A 27,813-nucleotide genomic window follows, 5' to 3' on the forward strand; every position below is an offset into this window, starting at 1 on the left:
TGGACAGACCAAATTCGATCAGCTGGACAGTCACTGTTCTGTCATTGAGCTACCTCAGCCCGACCATATGGGCTGGAAAGCCGCCATCACCTGCACTCTCGCCGCCATGCGCACCAGTCCAGCACGGCCATCCCTACACAAACCGCTGTTTGCAGTCACTGCATATAGAGTTGAGCTGAAATTTTTGTAATTTCGCATTACTAAAATTACGCATGCGAAATTTGCGATTACGATGCGAAATTACAGTAGCGTAATTGCCATTAAAATCGTAATTGAAAATACCGTAAGCGTAATTTTCAACGCGTAATTTCGCGTTTCGTTCATGCCGTAATTTCGCATTAAACGCTACCGTAATTTCGCGTTAAACCGTAACGCTCCGTATAATATAAAAAGCCGCCGACTTTAAGGGTTAATAGCAAAGCCCCCTTAAATGCTAAGAGCCTCAAATTTGGAGAATATATTAAGGAGATCAGGAGGAATAAGAGGAAAAAAATTTTTTTTCAAAAAGACCTTATAGTTTTTGAGAAAATCGATGTTAAAGTTTCAAAGGAAAAATGTAAACATTTAAAAACCCGCCGACTTTAACGGTTAATAGCAAAGCCTGCTTAAAGTTTAGGAACACCAAATTCCCAGGGTATATTAAGGGGATCAGTGGGAATAAGAGGAAAAAACATTTTTTCAAAAAGACCTTCTAGTTTTTGAGAAAATCGATTTTTAAGGCCGAAAATGATTTTTCAAGGGCGAAAATGTCTTTTAAATGCAGAAAATGTCAGTTTTTTTTTGCACAGGTAACAATAGTGTATTATTTTCATAGATTCCCCCAAGTGGGAAGAGTTTTACTTACTTCGTTCTGAGTGTGGGAAATATTAAAAAAAAAAACGACGTGGGGTCCCCCCTCCCAGACCTCTTTAACCCCTTGTCCCCCATGCAGGCTGGGATAGCCAGAATGCGGAGCACCGGCCGCGTGGGGCTCCGCACCCTGACTATACCAGCCCGCATGGTCCATGGATTGGGGGGTCTCGGAAGGGGAGGGGCAGCCAAGCTTTCCCCTCCCCCTCCGAGCCCTTGTCCAATCCAAGGACAAGGGGCTCTTCTCCACCTCCGATGGGCGGTGGAGGTGGAGGCCGCGATTTCCTGGGGGGGAGGTTCATGGTGGAATCTGGGAGTCCCCTTTAAAAAGGGGTCCCCCAGATGCCCACCCCCCCCTCCCAGGAGAAATGAGTATAGAGGTACTTGTACCCCTTACCCATTTCCTTTAAGAGTTAAAAGTAAATAAACACACAAACACTTAGAAAAAGTATTTTAATTGAACAAAAAACATAACCACGAAAAAAGTCCTTTAAAGAGAATCTGTATTGTTAAAATCGCTCAAAAGTAAACATACCAGTGCGTTAGGGGACATCTCCTATTACCCTCTGACACAATTTCGCCGCTCCTCGCCGCATTAAAAGTGGTTAAAAACAGTTTTTAAAAGTTTGTTTGTAAACAAACAAAATGGCCACCAAAACAGGAAGTAGGTTGATGTACAGTATGTCCACACATAGAAAATACATCCATACACAAGCAGCCTGTATACAGCATTCCTTTTGAATCTCAAGAGATCATTTGTGTGTTTCTTTCCCCCATGCACTGAAGTTTCAGGCTGCTCTTTTCTTCCTGCAAACAGCTTTCCCTTGTTTGTAATTCCTCAGTATGTGAAAGCCCAGCCAGCTCAGAGGACGATTTATCCAGCTTGTAAAAGATAAGAGAGAAGCTGCTCTAATCTAAATAACACACAGGCAGTGTGCAGAGAGGGGCCTGGAAGGGGGAGTTCATAGCAGAACCACAACACTGAAGAACTTGGCAGCCTTCCAGACACAGGCCGACAAGTCTGACAGGGGAAAGATACATTGATTTATTACAGAGACAGTGATAGTATAAAGTGCTGCAGTTAGCCAGAACACATTAGAATAGCTTTTGGAACTTGTAGGATGATAAAAAACAGGATGCAATTTTTGTTACGGAGTCTCTTTAATACTCTTAATTAACCATTAATACTTACCTGTCCCTTTAAATAAATGATCCCTCGAAATAGCCTCGGAAATGTTCTATCAGTTACAATGTAACAAAGTTATTACAATGTAACAACTTTGTTACATTGTAACTACGCCGCACCCGACGTCACTCGCCGCCGCCGCATACGCGTCTGCGCTGCACACATTCCCGACAGAGCTCTGAGCTATATAGCTCAGAGCTCTGAGAAGCATCTTTGTATTTTGGCTCCAAGGAGCCCCATTGGTCCTTAGCAGACCAATGGGGTTCCTTCAAATCAAAAGGAACCCCATTGGTCTGCTAAGGACCAATGGGGCTCCTTGGAGCCCAAATACAAAGATGCTTCTCAGAGCTCTGAGCTATATAGCTCAGAGCTCTGTCGGGTCCGTGCAGGACGCTAAGTCCCCGCAGCTCCCGCTGTCCACCCCGCCCACATCTGTCACCCACATGTGGGTGACATGTGGGTGACATGTGGGAGAGGCGGGGAGGGCAGCGGGAGCTGCGGGGACTTAGCGTCCTGCACGGACCCGACAGAGCTCTGAGCTATATAGCTCAGAGCTCTGAGAAGCATCTTTGTATTTGGGCTCCAAGGAGCCCCATTGGTCCTTAGCAGACCAATGGGGTTCCTTTTGATTTGAAGGAACCCCATTGGTCTGCTAAGGACCAATGGGGCTCCTTGGAGCCAAAATACAAAGATGCTTCTCAGAGCTCTGAGCTATATAGCTCAGAGCTCTGTCGGGAATGTGTGCAGCGCAGACGCGTATGCGGCGGCGGCGAGTGACGTCGGGTGCGGCGTAGTTACAATGTAACAAAGTTGTTACATTGTAATAACTTTGTTACATTGTAACTGATAGAACATTTCCGAGGCTATTTCGAGGGATCATTTATTTAAAGGGACAGGTAAGTATTAATGGTTAATTAAGGGTATTAAAGAGACTCCGTAACAAAAATTGCATCCTGTTTTTTATCATCCTACAAGTTCCAAAAGCTATTCTAATGTGTTCTGGCTAACTGCAGCACTTTATACTATCACTGTCTCTGTAATAAATCAATGTATCTTTCCCCTGTCAGACTTGTCGGCCTGTGTCTGGAAGGCTGCCAAGTTCTTCAGTGTTTTGGTTCTGCTATGAACTCCCCCTTCCAGGCCCCTCTCTGCACACTGCCTGTGTGTTATTTAGATTAGAGCAGCTTCTCTCTTATCTTTTACAAGCTGGATAAATCGTCCTCTGAGCTGGCTGGGCTTTCACATACTGAGGAATTACAAACAAGGGAAAGCTGTTTGCAGGAAGAAAAGAGCAGCCTGAAACTTCAGTGCATGGGGGAAAGAAACACACAAATGATCTCTTGAGATTCAAAAGGAATGCTGTATACAGGCTGCTTGTGTATGGATGTATTTTCTATGTGTGGACATACTGTACATCAACCTACTTCCTGTTTTGGTGGCCATTTTGTTTGTTTACAAACAAACTTTTAAAAACTGTTTTTAACCACTTTTAATGCGGCGAGGAGCGGCGAAATTGTGTCAGAGGGTAATAGGAGATGTCCCCTAACGCACTGGTATGTTTACTTTTGAGCGATTTTAACAATACAGATTCTCTTTAAAGGACTTTTTTCGTGGTTATGTTTTTTGTTCAATTAAAATACTTTTTCTAAGTGTTTGTGTGTTTATTTACTTTTAACTCTTAAAGGAAATGGGTAAGGGGTACAAGTACCTCTATACTCATTTCTCCTGGGAGGGGGGGTGGGCATCTGGGGGACCCCTTTTTAAAGGGGACTCCCAGATTCCACCATGAATCTCCCCCCCCCCCCCCCCCCCCAGGAAATCGCGGCCTCCACCTCCACCGCCTATCGGAGGTGGAGAAGAGCCTCTTGTCCTTGGATTGGACAAGGGCTCAGAGGGGGAGGGGAAAGCTTGGCTGCCCCTCCCCTTCCGAGACCCCCCAATCCATGGACCATGCGGGCTGGTATAGTCAGGGTGCGGAGCCCCACGCGGCCGGTGCGCCGCATTCTGGCTATCCCAGCCTGCATGGGGGACAAGGGGTTAAAGAGGTCTGGGAGGGGGGACCCCACGTCGTTTTTTTTTTTTAAATATTTCCCACACTCAGAACGAAGTAAGTAAAACTCTTCCCACTTGGGGGAATCTATGAAAATAATACACTATTGTTACCTGTGCAAAAAAACTGACATTTTCTGCATTTTAAAAGACATTTTCGCCCTTGAAACTTAAAAATCGATTTTCTCAAAAACTATAAGGTCTTTTTGAAAAAAATTTTTTTCCTCTTATTCCTCCTGATCTCCTTAATATATTCTCCAAATTTGAGGCTCTTAGCATTTAAGGGGGCTTTGCTATTAACCCTTAAAGTCGGCGGCTACCTAACATTGATACATGCGTCAACTTTTCCGCTTCGGGAGCATGACCATACGCATTAATTTCGTAATACCCGTTGCAATGCGAAAATTACGCGAAAATTACGCTTACGCGAAATTTCGCGAAATCCTTCTTCATTACGATTATGTACTTACGGCCATAAACGTAATTACACTAATTACGTGAAATTTCGCGAAATCGTAATTACTCCATTACGCTCATCGTCTGCATACCTTTCACTGCATCTGTGTGACTGCACATTGTATTATACCTGTGCATACCTTTCACTTGAATGGATGGCAGACTTGCACTCCATAACAGATTGTCGTTAAAGGATTTAAAGTTGATTCGTATCATATACAGCAGGGCCTTGAACGAGTCCTCCTGTATTGTTATTTGTTGTCACTACCTCACTGAGTCAGGACTTAAGTGCCGTGCCTGCTGCCTTCCTTGGATGTGCGGTGGTTGCCATTCCTGCTCCTTTGCCCACAGCAGCAGCCAGGTGTCCATTAACCTCCCTGGCGGTTATTTTTTTTTTTCCTGATTGAAAAAATCCTTTTTTTTTTTTTTAATTTTTTTTTTTGTTTCATGTAAAGCTACCAGAGTGGTAGCTACATGAAACACCACTAGAGGGCGCATGTGGCCCTCTAGTCCGATCGTCGCCGGCATCTATAGCAAACAGGGGAACGCGTATATAACGCGTTCCCCTGTTTGGCTTCTCCTGTCGCCATGGCGACGATCGGGATGACGTCATGGACGTCAGCCGACGTCCTGACGTCAGGCACACCCGATCCAGCCCATAGCGCTGCCCGGAACTCATTGATCCGGGCAGCGCAGGGCTCTGGCAGGGGGGGGGGCCCTCTTCAGCCGCTGCGTGCGGCCGATCGCCGCAGAGCGGCGGCGATCAAGCTGTGCGCGCGGCTAGCAAAGTGCTGGCTGCGCGCACAGCAATTTACAGCTTGAAAATCGCCCCACCAGGGGCTGAGATCTCCCCCTGCGCGGCATAGCCCGAGCTCAGCTCGGGCTTACCGCCAGGGAGGTTAAGGAAATCTTTGAGCGGAAGAAGCCAATGTCTGCCAGTCACCCCCTTGCCCAGCGTCTGACAGCTGGCTTGGCAGAACTGTTAGCTCACCAGCTATTACCGTACCAGCTGGTGGATTCTGAGGCCTTCCGAAAAATTGTGACGATTAGGACACCGCAGTAGAAGATACCAGGTGTGGTGGTAGCCATTTCTCAGGCTCCCACTCCTGACCGGAATCGAACCGATTCCCCGGCCATTACCAGTGGTCACCATGCTACTGAGAAAGTAATATGGAAAGTTTATCAGTCACACAGTTGAATGAATGGCAGACTTGCCCTCCATAACAGATTCTTGTTAAAGGTACTGAACAGCCAGCAGAAAAGGTAATTTAAAAAAATAAATGTAAACTTTAACAACGGTAGAGAAAGAACCATTGAAAGTTGATAAGGCAGTCAGACATTAACTGACATCACTGAGGAAGAGCAATCTCGCCATGGTGCGCTCCAGTCCAGCACGGCCATCACTACACAAACAGCTGTTTGCGGCGCATTACACGGCGAGTTTGGTCTGTCAGTGTGAAGCAGTACACTAATTACAATACCTGATTGATGTATACACATGCAAGAGGTTTTAAAGCACTTTTAGGCTTCCAATTTAGCAATAAAATGTGATTTCTGCCCTTAAAGAGTCTGAAGCGAGAATAAATCTCGCTTGAGACCTCATAGATAGCAGGGGCATGTGTGCCCCTGCTAAAACGCCGCTATCCCACGGCTTAACGGGGGTCCCTTCACCCCCAAATACCCTCTGTGCAGCCGGGGAGCGCTTCTGCATTGGGGCAGGGCTAACCGCCGCAGCCCTGCCTCATGCGCGTCTATCAGATGCGTACCTCCGCCTCTCCCCCGCCCCTCTCAGTCTTCCTTCACTGAGAGGGGCGGGGGAGAGGCGGCGATGCGCGTCTGATAGACGCGACTAGAGGCAGGGCTGCACCCGTTAGCCCTGCCTCCAGGAAGAAAAAATTCACGACCAAGTTTACGACCAAGTTTTGCGGGGGTGGGTTTTAAGGGACCCCCGTTTAGCCGCGGGATAGCGGCGTTTTAGCAGGGGCACACATGCCCCTGCTAACTATGAGCTCTGAAGCGAGATTTATTCTCGCTTCAGAGTCTCTTTAAACCCTGCTGTGCGTAAAATACTGATTTTTTTCCCCGGGGACTTTTGGCGTGTATCCCACTCCGCCATGCCCCCCTCCTGGTTTTAGACCCCTTGAAACATCTTTTCCATCACTTTTGTGGCCAGCATAAATGTTTGTAATTTTCAAAGTTCGCCTCTTCATTGAAGTCTATTGCGGTTCACAAAGTTCGCGCAAACCCAAACTTTTGCTGAAGTTCGCGTTCAAGGTTCGCAAACCTAAAATCGGAGGTTCAAGCCATCTCTAATAAGTTTGAGATGCACTTTTAGGGCGTATTTGCTTACAGTAAATACAATAGTACACTGGGATTCTGGAAATGTTTTTGGAACAAGCAATAAACTGACATAAGATTTTATCCAAATAATATCAGAAAAAGAGTGAAAAGACATTTATTAAACAGTGAAACGGTGCTGTTTGCCAGCAGTAATTGGCTCCTTTAGTTGCATGACCGCATATATGAAACATGATGATGTGTATATTTCATTTCAAACACAGCTTAGCAAACATAGAAAGGGAATGTCCCTACTCAAATCATTCATTTGCCAGTATGACTGTAGCATTAAATAATTCTGTTAAGTTAGACCAGTGTTTCACAACATTATTATAGTATTTACTCCATTATTAACTGTGTTGGTCAAGTACACCCTATTGTGGGTAGCGCCGGTCCATATTCAGTAAAAACGCTAACGTTGCCATACGCTGGGAGTGCACAACAATTTGACCATTACTTTTGCCGACTGCTTATCACGCTATGCGCAATGACCCATAATCTTATGTTTTCCAAACCTTGCTTAATGATTTTAATTATAAATGCATATGCAGGTTTTTGTTTTTTTTTGTTTTTTTAAATAAAACTTAATATCGTTTGACTATGACAAACTTCAGCATTTCCTGTACCAGAGCCGAGTCAAAATAAAAGTGTTCTACATACCTGGGGCTTCCTCCAGCTCCATCAGCTCCTCAGCCTTCTCCTGTGCTGGTACCGGCGGGTCCTGTAACTTCCTCCAGTCGCGGCCAGTCTGACGCAAGGGAAGTGCGCTCTTTAAGTATCTCTCCAGCAGCCGCCGGAGAGATAGAGGGCACACTTCTCTTGCGCAGACTGGCTGCGACTGGAGGTAGTTACAGTACCCGGTATCGGCACAGGAGAAGGCTGGGACTCGGGGAAGGTATGTATAAATCTTTTATCTTGACTAAGCTCTGGTTTCCTTTAAAGGGAGTCTGAAGCAAAATAAAAAAGAATACTCACCTAAGGAGAGAGAAAGGCTCTGGGTCATATAGAGCATCACCATTCCTCTCATGGTCCTTTGTTCCAGTGCTGGCTCTCCCGTTCAAATCCCCTGCCTCAAGAGACTTTGGAAGTCTTTGGGAGCACTCTTGCGCATGCACAGTACGGAGTGTCCTGTCTTCAGGAGCACTGGGGCTCCCGAAGACTCCCGCAGCGACAGAGAGCAGTCTCCGACCCATCGGTCGGAGACTGATAACGGGGGAAACAGCGCTAGAACCTAAGGGCCCGTAGGAGGAACAGGAGGGCTCTGTAGGACCCAGAGCCTTCCTTCTCCTTAGGTAAGTATCTGTTTTGTTTTTTTTATTATTATTTTATTTATTTCGCTTCAGACTCACTTTAAATAAATACCCTGGGGCAGCAAAACTTAGATGAAGGCAAGGGGGGCTTACCTCCCCAAATGTCCCCCATTCTTGCTCTCCCCATTTCCCCCTCCCTACATGGGCAGCGCCGCTTCACTCACCTGCTCTCAGCGTTCCAACGATGGGATCTCCATCCACGTGTCCAGCACCCATTATCCATGACTACAGCGGTTCCTCGTGTGACCTGTTACGTGCTGCGGGGTCGCATGCAGGGCCGCTGTAGTCCGAGGGGAAGCAGGACTTTACTTGTGGCTGGTGGTCCAATTGCTAATCTGCTGAAAGCGGGTGAGTGATGCAGTGGAGATCTAAGCCAAGATGCTGTGGGACAGCAAGGAGGAGATGCTGAGAAAGCAGAGGGAGGTAAGCGTAGTGTCAGTGCCTGCAATGCACAGACACAATACACAAATACATGGGGGGGGCATCCTTACAATGTTTTGCTTCAGGCGGCAAGAAGTCTAGAACCGTCCCTAAATGTGAGTTCCAGTAATGATCTTAAGCTGTGGGATGCAAGTAATACTGTACACATAACCATGGTCGGTGTTTTGCAAGCATATGTTGAAACTCCTCCTGGCCAGATGTCAAAATTGGCTGCCTTAGTTGAGTAACTTGTCCCCAAGTCACACCACCAGTGTGTTGTATGAATATCTGGACAAGTGCCCTGGAAAACTTAGCATTTAGCAACTTACTTTAACAAGCTAATGTGTTCTGGATTGGAAATCCACAATTTTCGGCACCTCACCATATGTTTGAGGATCACTTATATGTAATTGCCAACTTGCTTTTATGTAACAAGATACTGAATTATGTTCTGGTTTAAATTCACTGCAACACAGTGCTATTAACTGAACTGTTGGTGCAGACTAACAATCTGCTGATTCACAGTGACAGTATCAATATGGCTTAACTTACTGTGAACTTTGCTACTTCATTAACCAGGTATGAACATTGCTTGCCTGAGATAGCAGTTTGCAGGATTTCTTAAGCTGCATGTATTTTATTTTTTGCTCCATGGAACAACTGTTGATAATAGTTTCATGTGATAGTTTTGGAAGGATTGCGGTACAAACACACTGCATGGCTTTCTTCCAACCAGCCTATTCTGTTACCTGGAGAGGGTAGTGGAGGAGGACAAGCAAGAAGTGCCCTGCTGCGGCGACTTCAGTGAAAAATTCCAAAACTAGAACAGAAGTTAGTCATTAGTGATCCAACACAGCGGAAACAAACTACCACCTCAGCGATGCTATACCTATAGGTGCCATAGATATTCTCATACGAAAATCGTGAATTGTTGTTTTGGTGAAGAATGTCTGTGTGTACTTAATACCCAAAGGAACACAGCACCCAACCCTGAATGGGGACCTTGCAGAACTTAATATGATTAGCCCAAACTATAAATCCCATGGTCCTTATTCAATGTACTGTATTTTTCCCCTAAGTTTTCTACTAGGTGATAATTTTTCATCTTCTGTTTAAAATGACCTTTTAACTTTGCAGTAGAAAAAGTACTAAAAAGTAGGTGAAAAAGTACTATCAAAATTATTCTGAGGTTTTTTTTCTTGCTTGTGGCTTAAAATGTATTGGTAAGGCATTAAAATATAACCTAGGAGAAATCTTTTTAGAAAAAGTGAACTGAATAATGGCCCTGGAGTCAAACTAAATCCAGAAGCAGGAGAACTATCTTCACAATAACCCTGCACTATTTGGATACGATGGAATTCTGTGGATCAGGAACTGGCAGTACCTGACTGGCTTGAAAAAGAACAATTTAAATTTCTTTTCAAGCAAACCTGCCCCTGTATATTAAATGTAAAGGATTATACTAGCTATATTGAAACAAATATAATAATTTTCCTGACAATCACTTTTATTCCACTGCAGGAAAAGAGAAAGGAATACATGGACAAAAATGCTCCAGCGGTCCTAGGTGGCTTGGAGAAGTCCTTGGGCAACAACAAGTTTTTTGCTGGTGACTATGTGAGTATTATTTATAGAAAAATGTCTATTGTATTTACTCTGGGACAAATGTGCATCTTCTATGGAGGTGTAAATATGAATTTTACCGTTTTTTCGCCATAATGCCCCTTTAACATTAAAGGGGCACTATAGCAAAAAAAAGTAATATTTAAAAATCATATTTACACCTCCATATAAAATGTATAGCCTCTTACGTTAACAAATTCCTGATGCCTAACCCCAGCTTCTAAATTTAATGATAACCTGTCCAGGTGGCTAGCCTAACCTTAACTTTCTAACCCTGGAAACTCGGCACACTACTGGTTACAAATCAGAACCTTTCCTTATTATCAGGGAAAACTTCACACATCCGGATATAGAATTGCAAAAACAGTATTTCGTTTGTTTAAAAACAGGTCACAATTTACATGTAGAGAAATGTATGGCAAATTGCAATGCTCTACACCAAGATTTCAAGCACTTTATTGTCATTGTGTAAAACAAAGAAATCAGCCACACCTGATACACAATGGCTGCAAAGGGCTACTCATCATTTTTAAAGCCACACACACTGCTCACTACAGATGCTGAAAAGCAATGACCCTCACTGCAACTTTATAGGAGACCTCTCTTTTACATTCTTAAATTGGACCTGAGCTCTTGCAAATAGACTGAAAAGTGTTCAGTTCACATAGAAGTGCTGTAGAAATCAGCTGTTCTGAGCTGTGTTTGTTTATTTAGTTACAGTTGAGTTTAACAAGTATGTTATCAGTAGGCATGATTTACAGCACCTCACAGTTAGCTGTACAGGAAAGACAGATGATTTAATTAACCCTTCCTTTGCTCCCTAAAAGTTCACTCAGGGCTTTTTTGGATTCTGCATTTTAACAAATATTTTTTCCCCTGATTGTTTTCATACTCTCTCTAATCTTTTAGAGCAGAGAGGAAAGTCTGAGCTCAGATCCACTTTAACCCTCCTGGCGGTTTAAAAAAATCCGCCAGGGGGCAGCAAAGTAGTGTTTTTTAAATTTTTTTTTTTTTTTCATGTAGCGAGACAAAGTCTCGCTACATGATAGCCGCTGCTCAGCGGCATCCCCCCAGCCCCTCCGATCGCCGCCGGCGATCGGAGATTAGGAGATCCCATTTAAAGAACTGGATCTCCTGGAGGGCTTCCCCCGTCGCCATGGCGATGGGCGGGATGACATCACCGACGTCATCGACGTCAAAGGGGACTCCGATCCACCCCACGGCGCTGCCTGGCACTGATTGGGGGGAGGCGGCTGCGTCGCGACGGATAGCGGCGGATCGGCGGGTAGCGGCGGCGATTGGATGCTACATGCAGCTAGCAAAGTGCTCGCTGCGTGTAGTAAAAAAAAATTATGCAAATCGGCCCAGCGGGGCCCGAGCGGTGCCTCCCGGCGGCATAGCCCGTGCTCAGCCAGGGAGGTTAAAGAGAATCTGTACTCTAAAATTCTTACAATAAAAATTATACCATTCTATTCATTATGTTCTCCTGTGGGCCCCTCTGTGCTGTTTCTGCCACTCCCTGCTGCAATCCTGGCTTGTAATTGCCAGTTTTAGGCAGTGTTTACAAACAAAAAACATGGCTGCTAACCAGCATGTGATAGGCTGAGAGAAGCTCAGTCTATGACTCATACAGAGCCTGGAGAGGGTGTGTAAAGCTTCTGCCTATCACAAACAGAGCAGCACATTCCTGCCTGAGCCTGACAAAGCTGACAAAGGAAAGAAGATTAGATTATATAACAGAGATAATACAGCCACTGTTCAACTAGGAAAGGCTGCAGTAAGACAGACCACATTAGAACAGGTTTATGAACTTATAGGATAGAAGAAATAAGGCTGAAAATGTTGTTACAGACAGGGCTGTGGAGTCGGAGTCGTGGAGTCGGAGTCGTGGAGTCGGGCAATTTTGGGTGCCTGGAGTCGGAGTCGGGAAAAAATGCACCGACTCCGACTCCGACTCCTAATGAATTTGTAACTGTAATTAAAATAGAAAATATGATAAAATGTTCTATTTCTCAGATAATGGTCATTAAAAATAATGTGTATATATACAGTAATAGCTATGCTTAGTCCACAAAAATAAAACAAACCAATCAAAATTAGTTACTTGTGCTGCTTCAATAAAGCAGTCCCCGTATTTTTAAGGTCAGATATACAGTGGAGGAAATAATTATTTGACCCCTCACTGATTTTATAAGTTTGTCCAATGATAAAGAAATGAAAAGTCTCAGAACAGTATCATTTCAATGGTAGGTTTATTTTAACAGTGGCAGATAGCACATCAAAAGGAAAATTGAAAAAATAACCTTAAATAAAAGATAGCAACTGATTTGCTATTCATTGAGTGAAATAAGTTTTTGAACCCCTACCAACCATTAAGAGTTCTGGCTCCCACAGAGTGGTTAGACACTTCTACTCAATTAGTCACCCTCATTAAGGACACCTGTCTTAACTAGTCACCTGTATAAAAGACACCTGTCCACAGAATCAATCAATCAAGCAGACTCCAACCTCTCCAACATGGGAAAGACCAAAGAGCTGTCCAAGGATGTCAGAGACAAAATTGTAGACCTGCACAAGGCTGGAATGGGCTACAAAACCATTAGCAAGAAGCTGGGAGAGAAGGTGACAACTGTTGGTGCGATTGTTCGAAAATGGAAGGAGCACAAAATGACCATCAATCGACCTCGCTCTGGGGCTCCATGCAAGATCTCACCTCGTGGGGTGTCAATGGTTCTGAGAAAGGTGAAAAAGCATCCTAGAACTACACGGGAGGAGTTAGTGAATGACCTCAAATTAGCAGGGACCACAGTCACCAAGAAAACCATTGGAAACACATTACACCGCAATGGATTAAAATCCTGCAGGGCTCGCAAGGTCCCCCTGCTCAAGAAGGGACATGTGCAGGCCCGTCTGAAGTTTGCCAATGAACACCTGAATGATTCTGTGAGTGACTGGGAGAAGGTGCTGTGGTCTGATGAGACCAAAATAGAGCTCTTTGGCATTAACTCAACTCGCTGTGTTTGGAGGAAGAAAAATGCTGCCTATGACCCCCAAAACACCGTCCCCACCGTCAAGCATGGGGGTGGAAACATTTTGCTTTTGGGGTGTTTTCTGCTAAGGGCACAGGACAACTTAATCGCATTAACGGGAAAATAGACGGAGCCATGTATCGTGAAATCCTGAACGACAACCTCCTTCCCTCTGCCAGGAAACTGAAAATGGGTCGTGGATGGGTGTTCCAGCACGACAATGACCCAAAACATACAGCAAAGGCAACAAAGGAGTGGCTCAAGAAGAAGCACATTAAGGTCATGGAGTGGCCTAGTCAGTCTCCGGACCTTAATCCAATAGAAAACCTATGGAGGGAGCTCAAGCTCAGAGTTGCACAGAGACAGCCTCGGAACCTTAGGGATTTAGAGATGATCTGCAAAGAGGAGTGGACCAACATTCCTCCTAAAATGTGTGCAAACTTGGTCATCAATTACAAGAAACGTTTGACCTCTGTGCTTGCAAACAAGGGTTTTTCCACTAAGTATTAAGTCTTTTATTGTTAGAGGGTTCAAAAACTTATTTCACTCAATGAAATGCAAATCAGTTGCTATCTTTTATTTAAGGTTATTTTTTCGATTTTCCTTTTGATGTGCTATCTGCCACTGTTAAAATAAACCTACCATTGAAATGATACTGTTCTGAGACTTTTCATTTCTTTGTCATTGGACAAACTTACAAAATCAGTGAGGGGTCAAATAATTATTTCCTCCACTGTACATATCTGATTGTGACTGTATATATGATGTGTACACAGGAATCTCTTATATATACTAAATAACATCTATGCTGTAAGAATAAAGCCTGATGTGTAGCTGTGTCACTAATAGAGATGGTCAACGAGATGGAAATAATTCTGCATTGATGCTGATTTATGCAAATGTATGCACTCCCTTTGCTGATGAAATCAAATAATTTGATGTGTTATTAAAATTTGGTTTGGTGACTACAAATTAAAGGGTAACTGAGACGGATGAAAAGTAAAGTTTTATACATACCTGGGGCTTCCTCCAGCCCCCTTCAGGCTAATCAGTGCCTCGCTGTCCTCCACCACCCGGATCTTCTGCTATGAGTCCTGGTAATTCAGCCAGTCAGCGCTGTCCGGCCGCATGCCGCTCCCACAGCCAGGAGCATTCTGCACCTGCGCAATAGTGCTGCACAGGTGTAGTATGCTCCTGGCGGCGGAGTGTGTGCATGCGCACTACGCCTGACTGGCTCAAGTACCTGGACTCATAGCAGAAGATCCAGGTGGTGGAGGAGGACAACGAGGGACTGATTATCCTGAAGGCAGCTGGAGGAAGCCCCAGGTATGTATAAAACTTTAATTTCATCTGTCTCAGGTTTACTTTGTTACACAGTAGTACTATACTCTACATATGCACTCCCCACAGAGCTACAGGGAATCCACTGAGAATGCTGTGCACATTGAACACAGAGGTGTTGTCTGTTTACAATCTCCTCATTCCCCTGCAGAGTACCTGCACATCATTCTTACATGTACCCACACTTACATTGCCTAGGGCCTGATAGATGTTCTTTGTTCCGGTTTGTACCTTTTACAAGTACTCTTACCAAGGACTAGTTTTAGTCTAAAGGGAATAAATATAGTAGTCTACATATCCTTCTCACTTCAGTTGTCTTGTAAAATTCCTAAGCGTTGGCAGTTAAGAGACGAATTTCATGTTACATACTTTTAATCAACAAAATTGTAATATGCAAATTAGAGGAGTCGGAGTCGTGGAGTCGGAGTCGGTGGATTTTTGGACCGACTCCACAGCCCTGGTTACAGAGTCTCTTTAAGAGAGACATCAGTTCTACATATTGCAACACATGTTGCAATAGCAGGGATGCCACTTGCAGGCTGTCATGTTCCCTCCTAACTGAAGTTTTAAAATAACTCAATAATTTGGAAGATGCTTGCAAATAGTGACTTGAAAGCTGGCTTGCCAAAAAATAAGGGGTGCGGCACAGAGATTGGCCCAAATACTTTCAACAGCCTTGTACACTGCCTACAACTGCACCCCAATCTTGAGGAGAAAGAACAATGCAAATTGCATGTAAGCCAGTTCCCAAGTCACTATTTGCATGCATGTTCCCAAATTATTGTGTTATTTGTAAACTTCCGTTAGGAGGGGACATGAGAGCCTGCAAGTGGCATCCCTGCTAATGTGTTGCAATAGGTGCAACTGATGTCTCTCTTAAGTGTAAGTGAGGTCTCCTATAAAGATGTAGCAAGAGTCTAATTGGTTTTCAGCACCTGTTGTAGCTGTAGTGATCACAGTGTGTGCCTTTCACCACTTGACACCATCCATTGAGGAGTTAAAAAGTGCGAGTGCATTTCAGCAGAATGGACATTTATTAAATTTTGTATTTGCACTAATTGATGCAAAATAGAACTCTATCTATAAACCTTCTATTGGTGCACGAAGTGGTTAAAACAGGCTGAGAAGCCCTTTGCAGCCAGTATGAGTCAGGTGCGGCTTGGTTTAGAGTGCTGCCATTCTTTTTTCTACATGCAGAATGTAGTTATTTGCCTCCAGCATGCCACAAGTATACCGGAACCTGAACCTTACCACCATATGTTTTACACAATTTGTTCACACCCAGGTAAAGCACTTTCCTACCTTTATTTGGTCAGCAGGCGAAGGTAGGAAAGTGCTTTAGCTGGGAGTGAGCAAATTGTGTGTTTTGCAGCTAGCATTCAATTCAGAGGCAGTGGGGGTGAATTCCCTGGGTGTGAGAGGTCCAGGGCCCACCTGCACTTCCCTCTGGATATCACATGGTGGTTTGGGGGCCCCAGCCAGTGAGAGAGGCTGGGGCCCCTGGCTGTCGTGCGAACCAGTGTTTGTCACTATATTTTTTACTTGGAATAGTACTTTTCTATGATCTATTATTCGGCTAGGTCAAGGGCACTTCTGGGTCTCATGTCTCCCCATCACTTATTGTGTGCTTTGAGCAGCCACTGTACTTCTAGCTGACACAGTGGGTTGCTTTTGCATACTGGAACACCGAAAATAGCAGGAGAATTGCCCAAAATAGCACAGTAAAAACAGTTAAAGAAAACAAGTATTACAAACATACGTAATATAGAAGCATGTCAAGCACTTATCATGGTGTGGCAAATACTATCTAATATATCTATGCCATATTATCACTTCACTTCTCAATTCAGGCAGAAGCATATAAAACAGCATTTGTAGATTAAAGATAAAAACCAACTGTTTCTGCTTATTTATGGTATTGGCATGTTAATATTTAATCCAAGCCCTTTCTCTCGGTGAAATGTGGTGAATTTTAGGCAAGTCATGCTGAAGATACAAAATGACAAATGTTCCATGTGCCCTGCAGAGTTAAAGTTTATTGACCTCTCTATTGAAAATGTCTAAGCTTTCCAAAGTCTGTCTTGCAAAATACTGTAGGTTTCAATGATTATGGTAGTTGTGCATTCATATTAAATAAATAAATAGTGGTGAAAAATGTGTACTGTGCTGTAAACAGAAATAGTTTTATTACTTAATGTGAGAATTTAATTAACCATAAATGTGAGTTCAGAAATGAAGTTTGGGTTAGGGTCTTTGTACACGAAACATGGTGTAAACCTACTTCAACTGCAATATTTAAATGCATCACATTTGTTCCATAATTGTGCTGCATCTGTACGCTGGTTAGATTATTTATGGTTTTCCAAACACTGCAAAAAAACAAAAACAAAAACATGCTGAACTCAGGAAACTGCACACAAATGCATTCTGCAGGTGCTAGAATCATCCCTTAGAGAAAAGAGATGGTAGTCATAGAGATGAAAATGGTTATAAAAATAAAAGTACCCAATAGATTAAATAAATTAAAAATAGACAAGGCACCTGGCCCAGATGGCAATCATCCTCGGGTCTTAAGGGTAGTGGGTAGTGGGTGTGAAGACACCTTCTAAAAAGAGATACAGGGGACAAAAAAAGGGAGCCCAATGGTGTAGTATGTAGAAACAGGTTGGTAGATGTATAAGAAAAATGTCTATTCACAAAGGTGGGTTGCAACCGACCACAGGAAGCAGGTGGAGACAATTAACCTGACTCCACTCGGGGTGGTCACTGGGGACCTGGATGCGGTCGCACTCCTTAGGAAAAGAAAAGGGGACAGATATCCACCGCGGTGCTTAACCGTGTGTGTTCTGTCACCACCCCTCACACAGGGAATGTGTAGGGGTTGAGATGCACTATATGGTTGAAAGAGGCGCCCAGGGCCGGCGCTACCATTAAGGCAAAGGAGGCAGCTGCACCAGGGCCCCAGAGCTTGTAGGGGCCCCCAGGGGCTACAAGAGTAGTGTTGGGCGAACATCTAGATGTTCGGGTTCGGGCCGAACAGGCCGAACATGGCCGCGATGTTCGGGTGTTCGACCCGAACTCCGAACATAATGGAAGTCAATGGGGACCCGAACTTTTGTGGTTTGTAAAGCCTCCTTACATGCTACATACCCCAAATTTACAGGGTATGTGCACCTTGGGAGTGGGTACAAGAGGAAAAAAAATTTTAGCAAAAAGAGCTTATAGTTTTTGAGAAAATCGATTTTAAAGTTTCAAAGGCAAACTGTCTTTTAAATGCGGGAAATGTCTGTTTTCTTTGCACAGGTAACATGCTTTTTGTCGGCATGCAGTCATAAATGTAATACATATAAGAGGTTCCAGGAAAAGGGACCGGTAATGCTAACCCAGCAGCAGCACACGTGATGGAACAGGAGGAGGGTGGCGCAGGAGGAGAAGGCCACGCTTTGAGACACAACAACCCAGGCCTTGCATGAGGACAAGAAGCGTGCGGATAGCATGCTTTGTACCACCATGCAGTCATAAATGTAATAAAGATAAGTGGTTCAATAAACAGGGACCACGCGGCAACGCTAACCCAGCAGCAGCACACGTGATGGAACAGGAGGAGGCGCAGGAGGAGAAGGCCACGCTTTGTGAGACACAACAACCCAGGCCTTGCATGAGGACAAAAAGCGTGCGGATAGCATGCTTTGTACCGCCATGTAGTCATAAATGTAATAAAGATAAGAGGTTCAATAAATAGGGACCACGCGGCAACGCTAACCCAGCAGCAGCAGCAGCACACGTGATGGAACAGGAGGAGGCGCAGGAGGAGAAGGCCACGCTTTGTGAGACACAACAACCCAGGCCTTGCATGAGGACAAAAAGCGTGCGGATAGCATGCTTTGTACCGCCATGTAGTCATAAATGTAATAAAGATAAGAGGTTCCATAAACAGGGACCGGCAACGGTAACCCAGCAGCAGCAGCAGCAGCAGCAGCACACGTGATGGAACAGGAGGAGGCGCAGGAGGAGAAGGCCACGCTTTGTGAGACACAACAACCCAGGCCTTGCATGAGGACAAAAAGCGTGCGGATAGCATGCTTTGTACCGCCATGTAGTCATAAATGTAATAAAGATAAGAGGTTCCATAAACAGGGACCGGCAACGGTAACCCAGCAGCAGCAGCAGCAGCAGCAGCAGCAGCAGCACACGTGATGGAACAGGAGGAGGCGCAGGAGGAGAAGGCCACGCTTTGTGAGACACAACAACCCAGGCCTTGCATGAGGACAAAAAGCGTGCGGATATAGCAGCAATGCTTTTTGCCGCCATGCAGTCATAAATGTAATACAGATGAGAGGTTCAATAAACAGGGACCGGAAACGCTAAACCATCCCAGATGTTCATCGGTCATGTTACTTGGTTGGGGTCCAGGAGTGTTGCGTAGTCGTTTCCAATCCAGGATTGATTCATTTTAATTTGAGTCAGACGGTCTGCATTTTCTGTGGAGAGGCGGATACGCCGATCTGTGATGATGCCTCCGGCAGCACTGAAACAGCGTTCCGACATAACGCTGGCTGCCGGGCAAGCCAGCACCTCTATTGCGTACATTGCCAGTTCGTGCCAGGTGTCTAGCTTCATGCCCGGTTTCAGGTCCAGCGGTGCCAGCCACAAATCCGTCTGTTCCTTTATTCCCCTCCAAATTTCCTCCCCTGTGTGCTGCTTATCCCCAAGGCAGATCAGCTTCAGCAACGCTTGCTGACGCATGCCAACAGCTGTGCTGCACTGCTTCCACGATCCTACTGCTGCTGGTGCTGGGTTAGCATTTCCGGATGAGGTACAGCTTTGAGATGCGTTGGAGGAGAAGGAGTCAGAGAGGTAGGTGCTGCTGTTGTTATCCAGCTGTTTGCGGCGTGGGCAACACCCGCGCCGTAGCAGGTGAGGAATCGCTGCCAGGCTCCACAAGGTTCACCCAGTGCGCGGTAAGGGAGATGTATCGACCCTGGCCGAACGCACTCGTCCAGGTGTCAGTGGTGAGGTGAACCTTGCAGGCAACGGCATTCTTCAAGCTTCGGGTTATTTAGCTGACCACGTGCTCATGCAACTCAGGCACTGCAGAGCGCGCAAAGTGGTAGCGGCTGGGAACAACGTAACGTGGGATGGCCACTGACATCATGCCCTTGAAGCTGTTTGTCTCCACCACTCGATATGGCAGCATTTCGCAGGCCAGAAGCTTGGCTATGCTGGCTGGCTGTTACTGCCACGGCCCGGGGGTCATTTGCTGGCAATTTCCTCTTGTGCTCAAACATCTCAGAGACAGACAACTCAACCGTAGCGCTGCACACCGAAGGGCTGTTGGTTGTTGTGTTTGATGAACACTGGGAGACCTCAAGAGCACTAGTCCGGAAAGTGACAGTGTCAGCATCGTCTGATGTTTGTGAATGTTGTGAACCACGCAATGGCTGGGCTACTGCTGCTGCTGAGGCGGGTCTGGTGGTGAGTCTGGTGAACCCAAGGGAGGCAGTGTTGCTGGTGGTACCCTGTCCTGCCGCGTTTGCCCACAGAGTGGGATGTTTGGATAGAATGTGGCGGCTCATGCTGGTGGTGGAGAGGTTGTTAATACTTTTCCCCCTGCTCAGGCGGGTCTTGCACACCTTGCAAATCGCCATGGTAACATCCTCAGTGCAGTCTTCAAAGAAAGCCCAGACTTTAACTGGCTGAGGACTCGGACCTCGTGCGTGATGTGCTGGTGCTGCTTAACCCACTGCTGGACGCTTGAGAGGTCATCCAAGTAATTATCTGGTCCTGTTCTTTTGGATCTGTGAGGGTTGTTGTCCTGGACAACATGGGCAGTATTGAGTGGGTTTTCTTGGGTGCTCCCCTGTGGCCTGTACGTGAACCGTCAGGGGAAACACCTCTTCCCTTGCCCCTCCCTCTTTCACCGGATTTCTTCCTCATTTCACTTATCCTTAAAGTACACGCTGACTGGCAGCAGTACAGTGGCAGTACAGAAATGCTATACAGTGGTGGGTGAGCGGTGTACCACTATTGTCAGCAGTGACACAGAGCACAATGCTATACAGTGGCGGGTGAGCGGTGTACTACTGTTCCCAGCAGACACAGAGTGGAAGTAAACACAATGCTATATAGTGTGGCTGAGCCGTGTACACAGAGTGGCATTAAACACAATGCTATATAGTCTGCTATATAGTCACCCCGAACAGGGTGATGTTCTGCAGAACCCGAACAGTGGCAAACACTGTTCGCCCAACACTACTGGGAGGGAACGCAGATTTTAGTACCTAAACACACGATACAACATGTTTTCCGGGGTCGGACTCTGAGGCACATACAGATGGTCCCGATCATCATCCTCATCATACAACTCTTCTCCTGAGTCTGACCCACCCACCACCTCTGCCACCCCAACATCCCCAGACACAGACCCCTCATCGTCCTCAACATTAACTTGGGATGCTGGCCTGAGCCAGACCTCCTCCTCCACATCAGGCCCCATCATCTCCTCAATGGCAGCCCTCATTAATCGCTCTGGCGACGGACTGATGGACACAACGTTCTCCTCCGGGGAGGGCTGCTGCTGACCACTGGCTGCTGGGGTGGATGTTATAGCTTGCGTGGGGCGTTGGCTGTTGCTGTTGTTGGGAGTGCTGCTCACAGCGGAGGTCTCTGGGGAACTCATGTTGAGCTCATATAGTGGTTGACGGTGAGTGGAGTATTACTGATCCCAGCAATATACACACTGACTGGCAGAGTACGCAATGCTATATAGTGTGGCTGAGCGGTGTACACAGAGTGGCAGTAAACACAATGCTATATAGTCTGGCTGAGCGAGCGGTGTACTACTGTTCCCAGCAGAATCAGAGTGGCAGTAAACAATGGTATATAGTCTGGCTGAGCGGTGTACACAGAGTGTCAGTAAACAATGGTATATAGTCTGGCTGAGCGAGCGGTGTACTACTGTTCCCAGCAGAATCAGAGTGGCAGTAAACAATGGTATATAGTCTGGCTGAGCGGTGTACACAGAGTGTCAGTAAACAATGGTATATAGTCTGGCTGAGCGGTGTACACACAATGCTATATAGTCTGCTATATAGTGTCAGTAAACAATGGTATATAGTCTGGCTGAGCGAGCGGTGTACTACTGTTCCCAGCAGAATCAGAGTGGCAGTAAACAATGGTATATAGTCTGGCTGAGCGGTGTACACAGAGTGTCAGTAAACAATGGTATATAGTCTGGCTGAGCGAGCGGTGTACTACTGTTCCCAGCAGAATCAGAGTGGCAGTAAACAATGGTATATAGTCTGGCTGAGCGGTGTACACAGAGTGTCAGTAAACAATGGTATATAGTCTGGCTGAGCGGTGTACACACAATGCTATATAGTCTGCTATATAGTGTCAGTAAACAATGGTATATAGTCTGGCTGAGCGAGCGGTGTACTACTGTTCCCAGCAGAATCAGAGTGGCAGTAAACAATGGTATATAGTCTGGCTGAGCGGTGTACACAGAGTTTCAGTAAACAATGGTATATAGTCTGGCTGAGCGGTGTACACAGAGTGTCAGTAAACAATGGTATATAGTCTGGCTGAGCGGTGTACACAGAGTGTCAGTAAACAATGGTATATAGTCTGGCTGAGCGGTGTACACAGAGTGGCAGTAAACACAATGCTATATACTCTGGCTGAGCGAGCGGTGTACTACTGTTCCCAGCAGACACAGAACAGTGAACAGAATGCTATATAGTGTGGCTGAGCGAGCGGTGTACCACTATTCCCAGCAGACACAGAACAGTGAACAGAATGCTATATAGTGTGGCTGAGCGGGCGGTGTACCACTATTCCCAGCAGACACAGAACAGTGAACAGAATGCTATATAGTGTGGATGAGCGAGCGGTGTACCACTATTCCCAGCAGACACAGAACCGTAAACAGAATGCTATATAGTGTGGCTGAGCGAGCGGTGTACCACTATTCCCAGCAGACACAGAACAGTGAACAGAATGCTATATAGTGTGGCTGAGCGAGCGGTGTACCACTATTCCCAGCAGACACAGAACAGTGCACAGAATGCTATATAGTGTGGCTGAGCGAGCGGTGTACCACTATTCCCAGCAGACACAGAACAGTAAACAGAATGCTATATAGTGTGGCTGAGCGAGCGGTGTACCACTATTCCCAGCAGACACAGAACAGTAAACAGAATGCTATATAGTGTGGCTGAGCGAGCGGTGTACCACTATTCCAAGCAGACACAGAACAGTGAACAGAATGCTATATAGTGTGGCTGAGCGAGCGGTGTACCACTATTCCCAGCAGACACAGAGTGGCAGTAAACAGAATGCTATATAGTGTGGCTGAGCGAGGTACACAGAGTGGCAGTAAACAGAATGCTATATAGTGTGGCTGAGCAAGCGGTGTACTACTATTCCCAGCAGACACAGAGTGGCAGTAAACAGAATGCTATATAGTGTGGCTGAGCGAGGTACACAGAGTGGCAGTAAACAGAATGCTATATAGTGTGGCTGAGCAAGCGGTGTACTACTGTTCCCAGCAGTGACACAATGACAGGGGGGACCCTGGCTAGCGTGGCTGGAGCGCGAACTACCCTGCCTGCCTACCCAAAGCTAAACCCACAGACAAATGGCGGAGATATGACGTGGTTCGGGTATTTATTTACCCGAACCACGTGACCGTTCGGCCAATCAGAGCGCGTTCGGGTCCGAACCACGTGACCCGTTCGGCCAATCACAGCGCTAGCCGAACGTTCGGGGAACGTTCGGCCATGCGCTCTTAGTTCGGCCATATGGCCGAACGGTTTGGCCGAGCACCGTCAGGTGTTCGGCCGAACTCGAACATCACCCGAACAGGGTGATGTTCTGCAGAACCCGAACAGTGGCGAACACTGTTCGCCCAACACTATACAAGAGTAAAAAAAAAATTTCAAATCGGCCTTATAGTTTTTGAGAAAATCGATTTTAAAGTTTCAAAGGAAAAAAAAATACACATTTAAAAACCTGCCGACTTTAATGGTTAATAGCAAATCCACCTTAAATACTAGAAACCTTAAATTTGCAGGATATGTTAAGGAGATCATTAGGAATAAGAGGAAAAAACTATTTTTCAAAAAGACCTTATAGTTTTTGAGAAAATCGATTTTAAAGTTTCGAAGGAAAAAAGTATACTTTTAAATGCGGTAAATGTCACTTTTAGTAGTAAACCTAACGGTAGTGTAATTTTACATGCATCAAACGAAAGCGCAATAAATTTCCTGACGGGGTTTCCAGGGGGTCTATACGCAGCGCTTTGGCCAGGGATCGCTATACAGCCGCAATATGGCTGTATGAAGATCCCTGGCATTTTTTCCTATTTTCCCAAAAAAAAATTTATGTTCAGAGTGTGGGAATTTTTTTTTAAAAAAAATTATGTGGGGTCCCCCCTCCTGAAACTTTTTAACCCCTTGTCCCCCATGCAGGCTGGGATAGCCAGAATGTGGAGCTCCGACCGATTGGGACTTCACACCCTGTTATACCAGCTGCAAAAAAAGGTCCCCTAATGCCGATTTTTGTTCCGGGGTAAATGTTGGGGGGGCCCCCCAGGTTTATGTTGCCCTGGGGCCCCATTGTTGCTTAAACCGGCCCTGGAGGCGCCCAGGTTGTAGATAAAAGCGTTTAAAAGCAGTTTAAAACCGGAAAAAGGTTTGAGGTTGCTTACCTCAATGACGACAAATCTTTGCATAAACAAAAGATTTTATTGGTAGCACAGGTGGCGACGCGTTTCGCGGGTCTAAGCCCGCTTCCTCAGGCCTATAGCAGTGCCTATATCAGCAAAGGGAGACTCCTCAGTACACCAGTAACGACTAAGTACATACATGCAAAAACATCAGATCGATATTAGTAATATGGCATAATCTAGTTTTAAACTCAAACTACTATCAGCATTAATCTTGAATTATAAATTATGTCGCAGATGTTAGTGGTATTGGTGGTATTCCCATTCAATGAAAGTACTGATATTGGTCAGCCAGAATTATGTTAATAAATAGACGGTAATATTAGGAGTATGCGTCTATCTAGCATTTCAATATAAATATATAAAACCATGCTAATAAATAAATATAATATAAAAATGCTTCAACCTTGCAAATATATATACACACACATATACAGACATCTGCACTGCATAAATTATTAAAAAGGATTGAACTAATGACAGTGTTCTGCTTAGATAAGCATGAATAAAAAGTATGTACATACATGTATATATGCATCCACATATGTGTAAACTAATAATATGCAAAACTAGTAGCATAGAATAATTCTATGATAGCATGTAGAAGCACAAATACATGCACCTGCACACATCAATAAATATGCACACAGAAATGATTCGAAAAACAATTGGCCAGCCACTTGAAAGGGGGACATTTGATAGAGAGCGCTGGGCTCAGATGGGCTGCGCTGATCCAGTTGTTAAAAGGTGGCTGGTCACTAGTAGGTAAAAACAATTATAGTGCATGTAAGCTAAGTTTAACAGCAGGGGGAGCGCTGTCATGGCAGTACATAATGGAGAGCAGTAGTGAAGACATAAGGAACTTACCAAGCCAAATAGGATAGTGAGCTAAGGGAGCCTCTAGCGGGGGGAATCCCGAGCTAGGCTAAATAGATTCAGTAACTGATGTTGTAATCGGTGGCCGCTGTATTGCTGTAAAGAGTAGTAGATGCAGTAGAAAGCAATGTTGCTATTTTTGCAGATGATATAAAATTGTGCAGAATCATCAACTCTCAGGAAGATAATGACATATTGCAACAGGATCTGGATAGGATGGCTATATGGGCACATATATGGGCACATACATGGCAGATGAAATTCAATGTTGAAAAATGTAAAGTCATGCATTTTGGTCGTACCAATGGTCTAGCACAATGCAAAATAAATGGGATACTGTTGGGGACATCAAACTTGGAGAAGGACTTAGGAGTACTCAACAAGTTAAATAATCGTATTCAATGCCAAGCCACTGCAGCTGCAGCTAATAACATTTAGGGATGCATTAAGAGGAAAATAAAAACTCGAGATGCTAGCATAATATTGCCCCTGTTTAACTCTCTAGTAAGGCCTTATTTAGAATATATTGAAATATGATAACAGAGGCGCCAAGCAGAATAAAATTAGTTAAAATTGTTAAAAAGGGGGAAGTGGGTGGACTCACCTCCCTTCTGAAAAAAATGGCCGGACAATGGACAGGTTACTTACAGTCTAAAGTAACATTTATTAGTAACTCCAAAAGTGCAACGCGTTTCACGGGTAACAGTCCCGCTTCTTCAGGCAAACAATTATTTGGAGGATGCTGGGGAAGGGAAACAAAAGGAAAAAAAAAGGGGATTGCCAGAGGAACGCAAATACCAGGCACCCAAAGGTGCACCACAAGTCTACAGCAATAAAATGTGCAATATGCATTTAACAGCAAGATATGCATACAAAATAGACTGAGAACGTGTGCAAATAGCATGTATAAAGCGACAGTGCACATATCCATAATATAAAGGCAGAGTATGAGTCACTCTTAGTAAAATGATAAGACAGTAAAAAAAAGAATTTAAAACAGGGAGAAACAGAGAAAGGTTTAGTTTTTAAAGGAGTGAGTGCAGCAGTATATTATGATAAGGCAAAAAAGGCATAAAAAAAAAAAAAAAAAAAAAAAAAAAAAAAAAAAGCAGTGTTTCAAGATGAGCAAATGTTCAACTTACTAGAGTTATGAGAAGCAGAGAAAGGTTTCATTTTTGAAGGAGTGAGTGCAGCAGTATATTATGATAAAACAAAAAGGCATACTAAGAAACAGCAGTGTTTAAAGGTGAGCAAATGCTCAACTTACCAAAATCAGGTCATGAACCAGGTAGAGCGCCTCTGTGAGGTGTGGGGTGCTCTGTCTTAAATTTATAAGTGACTGGAATCACCCAGAATGGGGGATGGGAAGTGGGAGCGACAGAGGTCGCATGCTGATGACATATGGTAGTAGGGCGGTGCAGTACTGTGATCAATGTGGGAATAGGATGCAAACCTATGTGTATGATGCTGGATGGGAAGGGAAGGGGGGGGGGGGAGAAAGAGAGGGATATAGGCAAAGGGACTGGGATATGCATAAGTAACAACATGCTTACTCCCATAGTGTACCTTGTATGGGTTGGTAGTGGATGGTGAAAAGCGCATAGGATTGGAGGTGGCCTAAATCTTAAGTAAAAACAATAGATGTGGTGTTTGTTATAGGGTCGGAGGCTGGAGAAAGGAAATGTAGAAAGGTTAAATAAAAGTTGCACTTGGAATACATAAAAAGTACATGTAAAGAAAATGCATATATGGGTGATTCCAGTCACTTATAAATTTAAGACAGAGCACCCCACACCTCACAGAGGCGCTCTACCTGGTTCATGACCTGATTTTGGTAAGTTGAGCATTTGCTCACCTTTAAACACTGCTGTTTCTTAGTATGCCTTTTTGTTTTATCATAATATACTGCTGCACTCACTCCTTCAAAAATGAAACCTTTCTCTGCTTCTCATAACTCTAGTAAGTTGAACATTTGCTCATCTTGAAACACTGCTTTTTTTTTTTTTTTTTTTTTTTTATGCCTTTTTTGCCTTATCATAATATACTGCTGCACTCACTCCTTTAAAAACTAAACCTTTCTCTGTTTCTCCCTGTTTTAAATTCTTTTTTTTACTGTCTTATCATTTTACTAAGAGTGACTCATACTCTGCCTTTATATTATGGATATGTGCACTGTCACTTTATACATGCTATTTGCACACGTTCTCAGTCTATTTTGTATGCATATCTTGCTGTTAAATGCATATTGCACATTTTATTGCTGTAGACTTGTGGTGCACCTTTGGGTGCCTGGTATTTGCGTTCCTCTGGCAATCCCCTTTTTTTTTCCTTTTGTTTCCCTTCCCCAGCACCCTCCAAATAATCGTTTGCCTGAAGAAGCGGGACTGTTACCCGTGAAACGCGTTGCACTTTTGGAGTTACTAATAAATGTTACTTTAGACTGTAAGTAACCTGTCCATTGTCCGGCCATTTTTTTCAGAAGGGAGGTGAGTCCACCCACTTCCCCCTTTTTAACAATTTTAACTAATTTTATTCTGCTTGGCGCCTCTGTTATCATATTTCAATATCATCTAGTCCACCCTTGGTGGAGGGGTGTATCCCCATTTTCTC

The 27,813-nt window shown here is 44.7% G+C and overlaps 1 protein-coding gene across 2 annotated transcripts in view; it reads left to right on the top strand.

Annotated features, from left to right (window-relative positions):
- HPGDS (hematopoietic prostaglandin D synthase) overlaps window positions 1–27,813 on the top strand; it is a 93,202-nt gene that overhangs the window by 60,552 nt on the left and 4,837 nt on the right. For both annotated transcript variants that reach the window (XM_068270927.1, XM_068270934.1), the window contains exon 5: window positions 10,129–10,224. In XM_068270927.1, the coding sequence (XP_068127028.1) occupies window positions 10,129–10,224 (96 nt within the window). The remainder of the gene's footprint in view (window positions 1–10,128; window positions 10,225–27,813) is intronic.

The sequence above is a fragment of the Hyperolius riggenbachi genome, chromosome 1, assembly GCF_040937935.1.
Source record: "Hyperolius riggenbachi isolate aHypRig1 chromosome 1, aHypRig1.pri, whole genome shotgun sequence".
Classification (NCBI taxonomy): Eukaryota; Metazoa; Chordata; class Amphibia; order Anura; family Hyperoliidae; genus Hyperolius; species Hyperolius riggenbachi.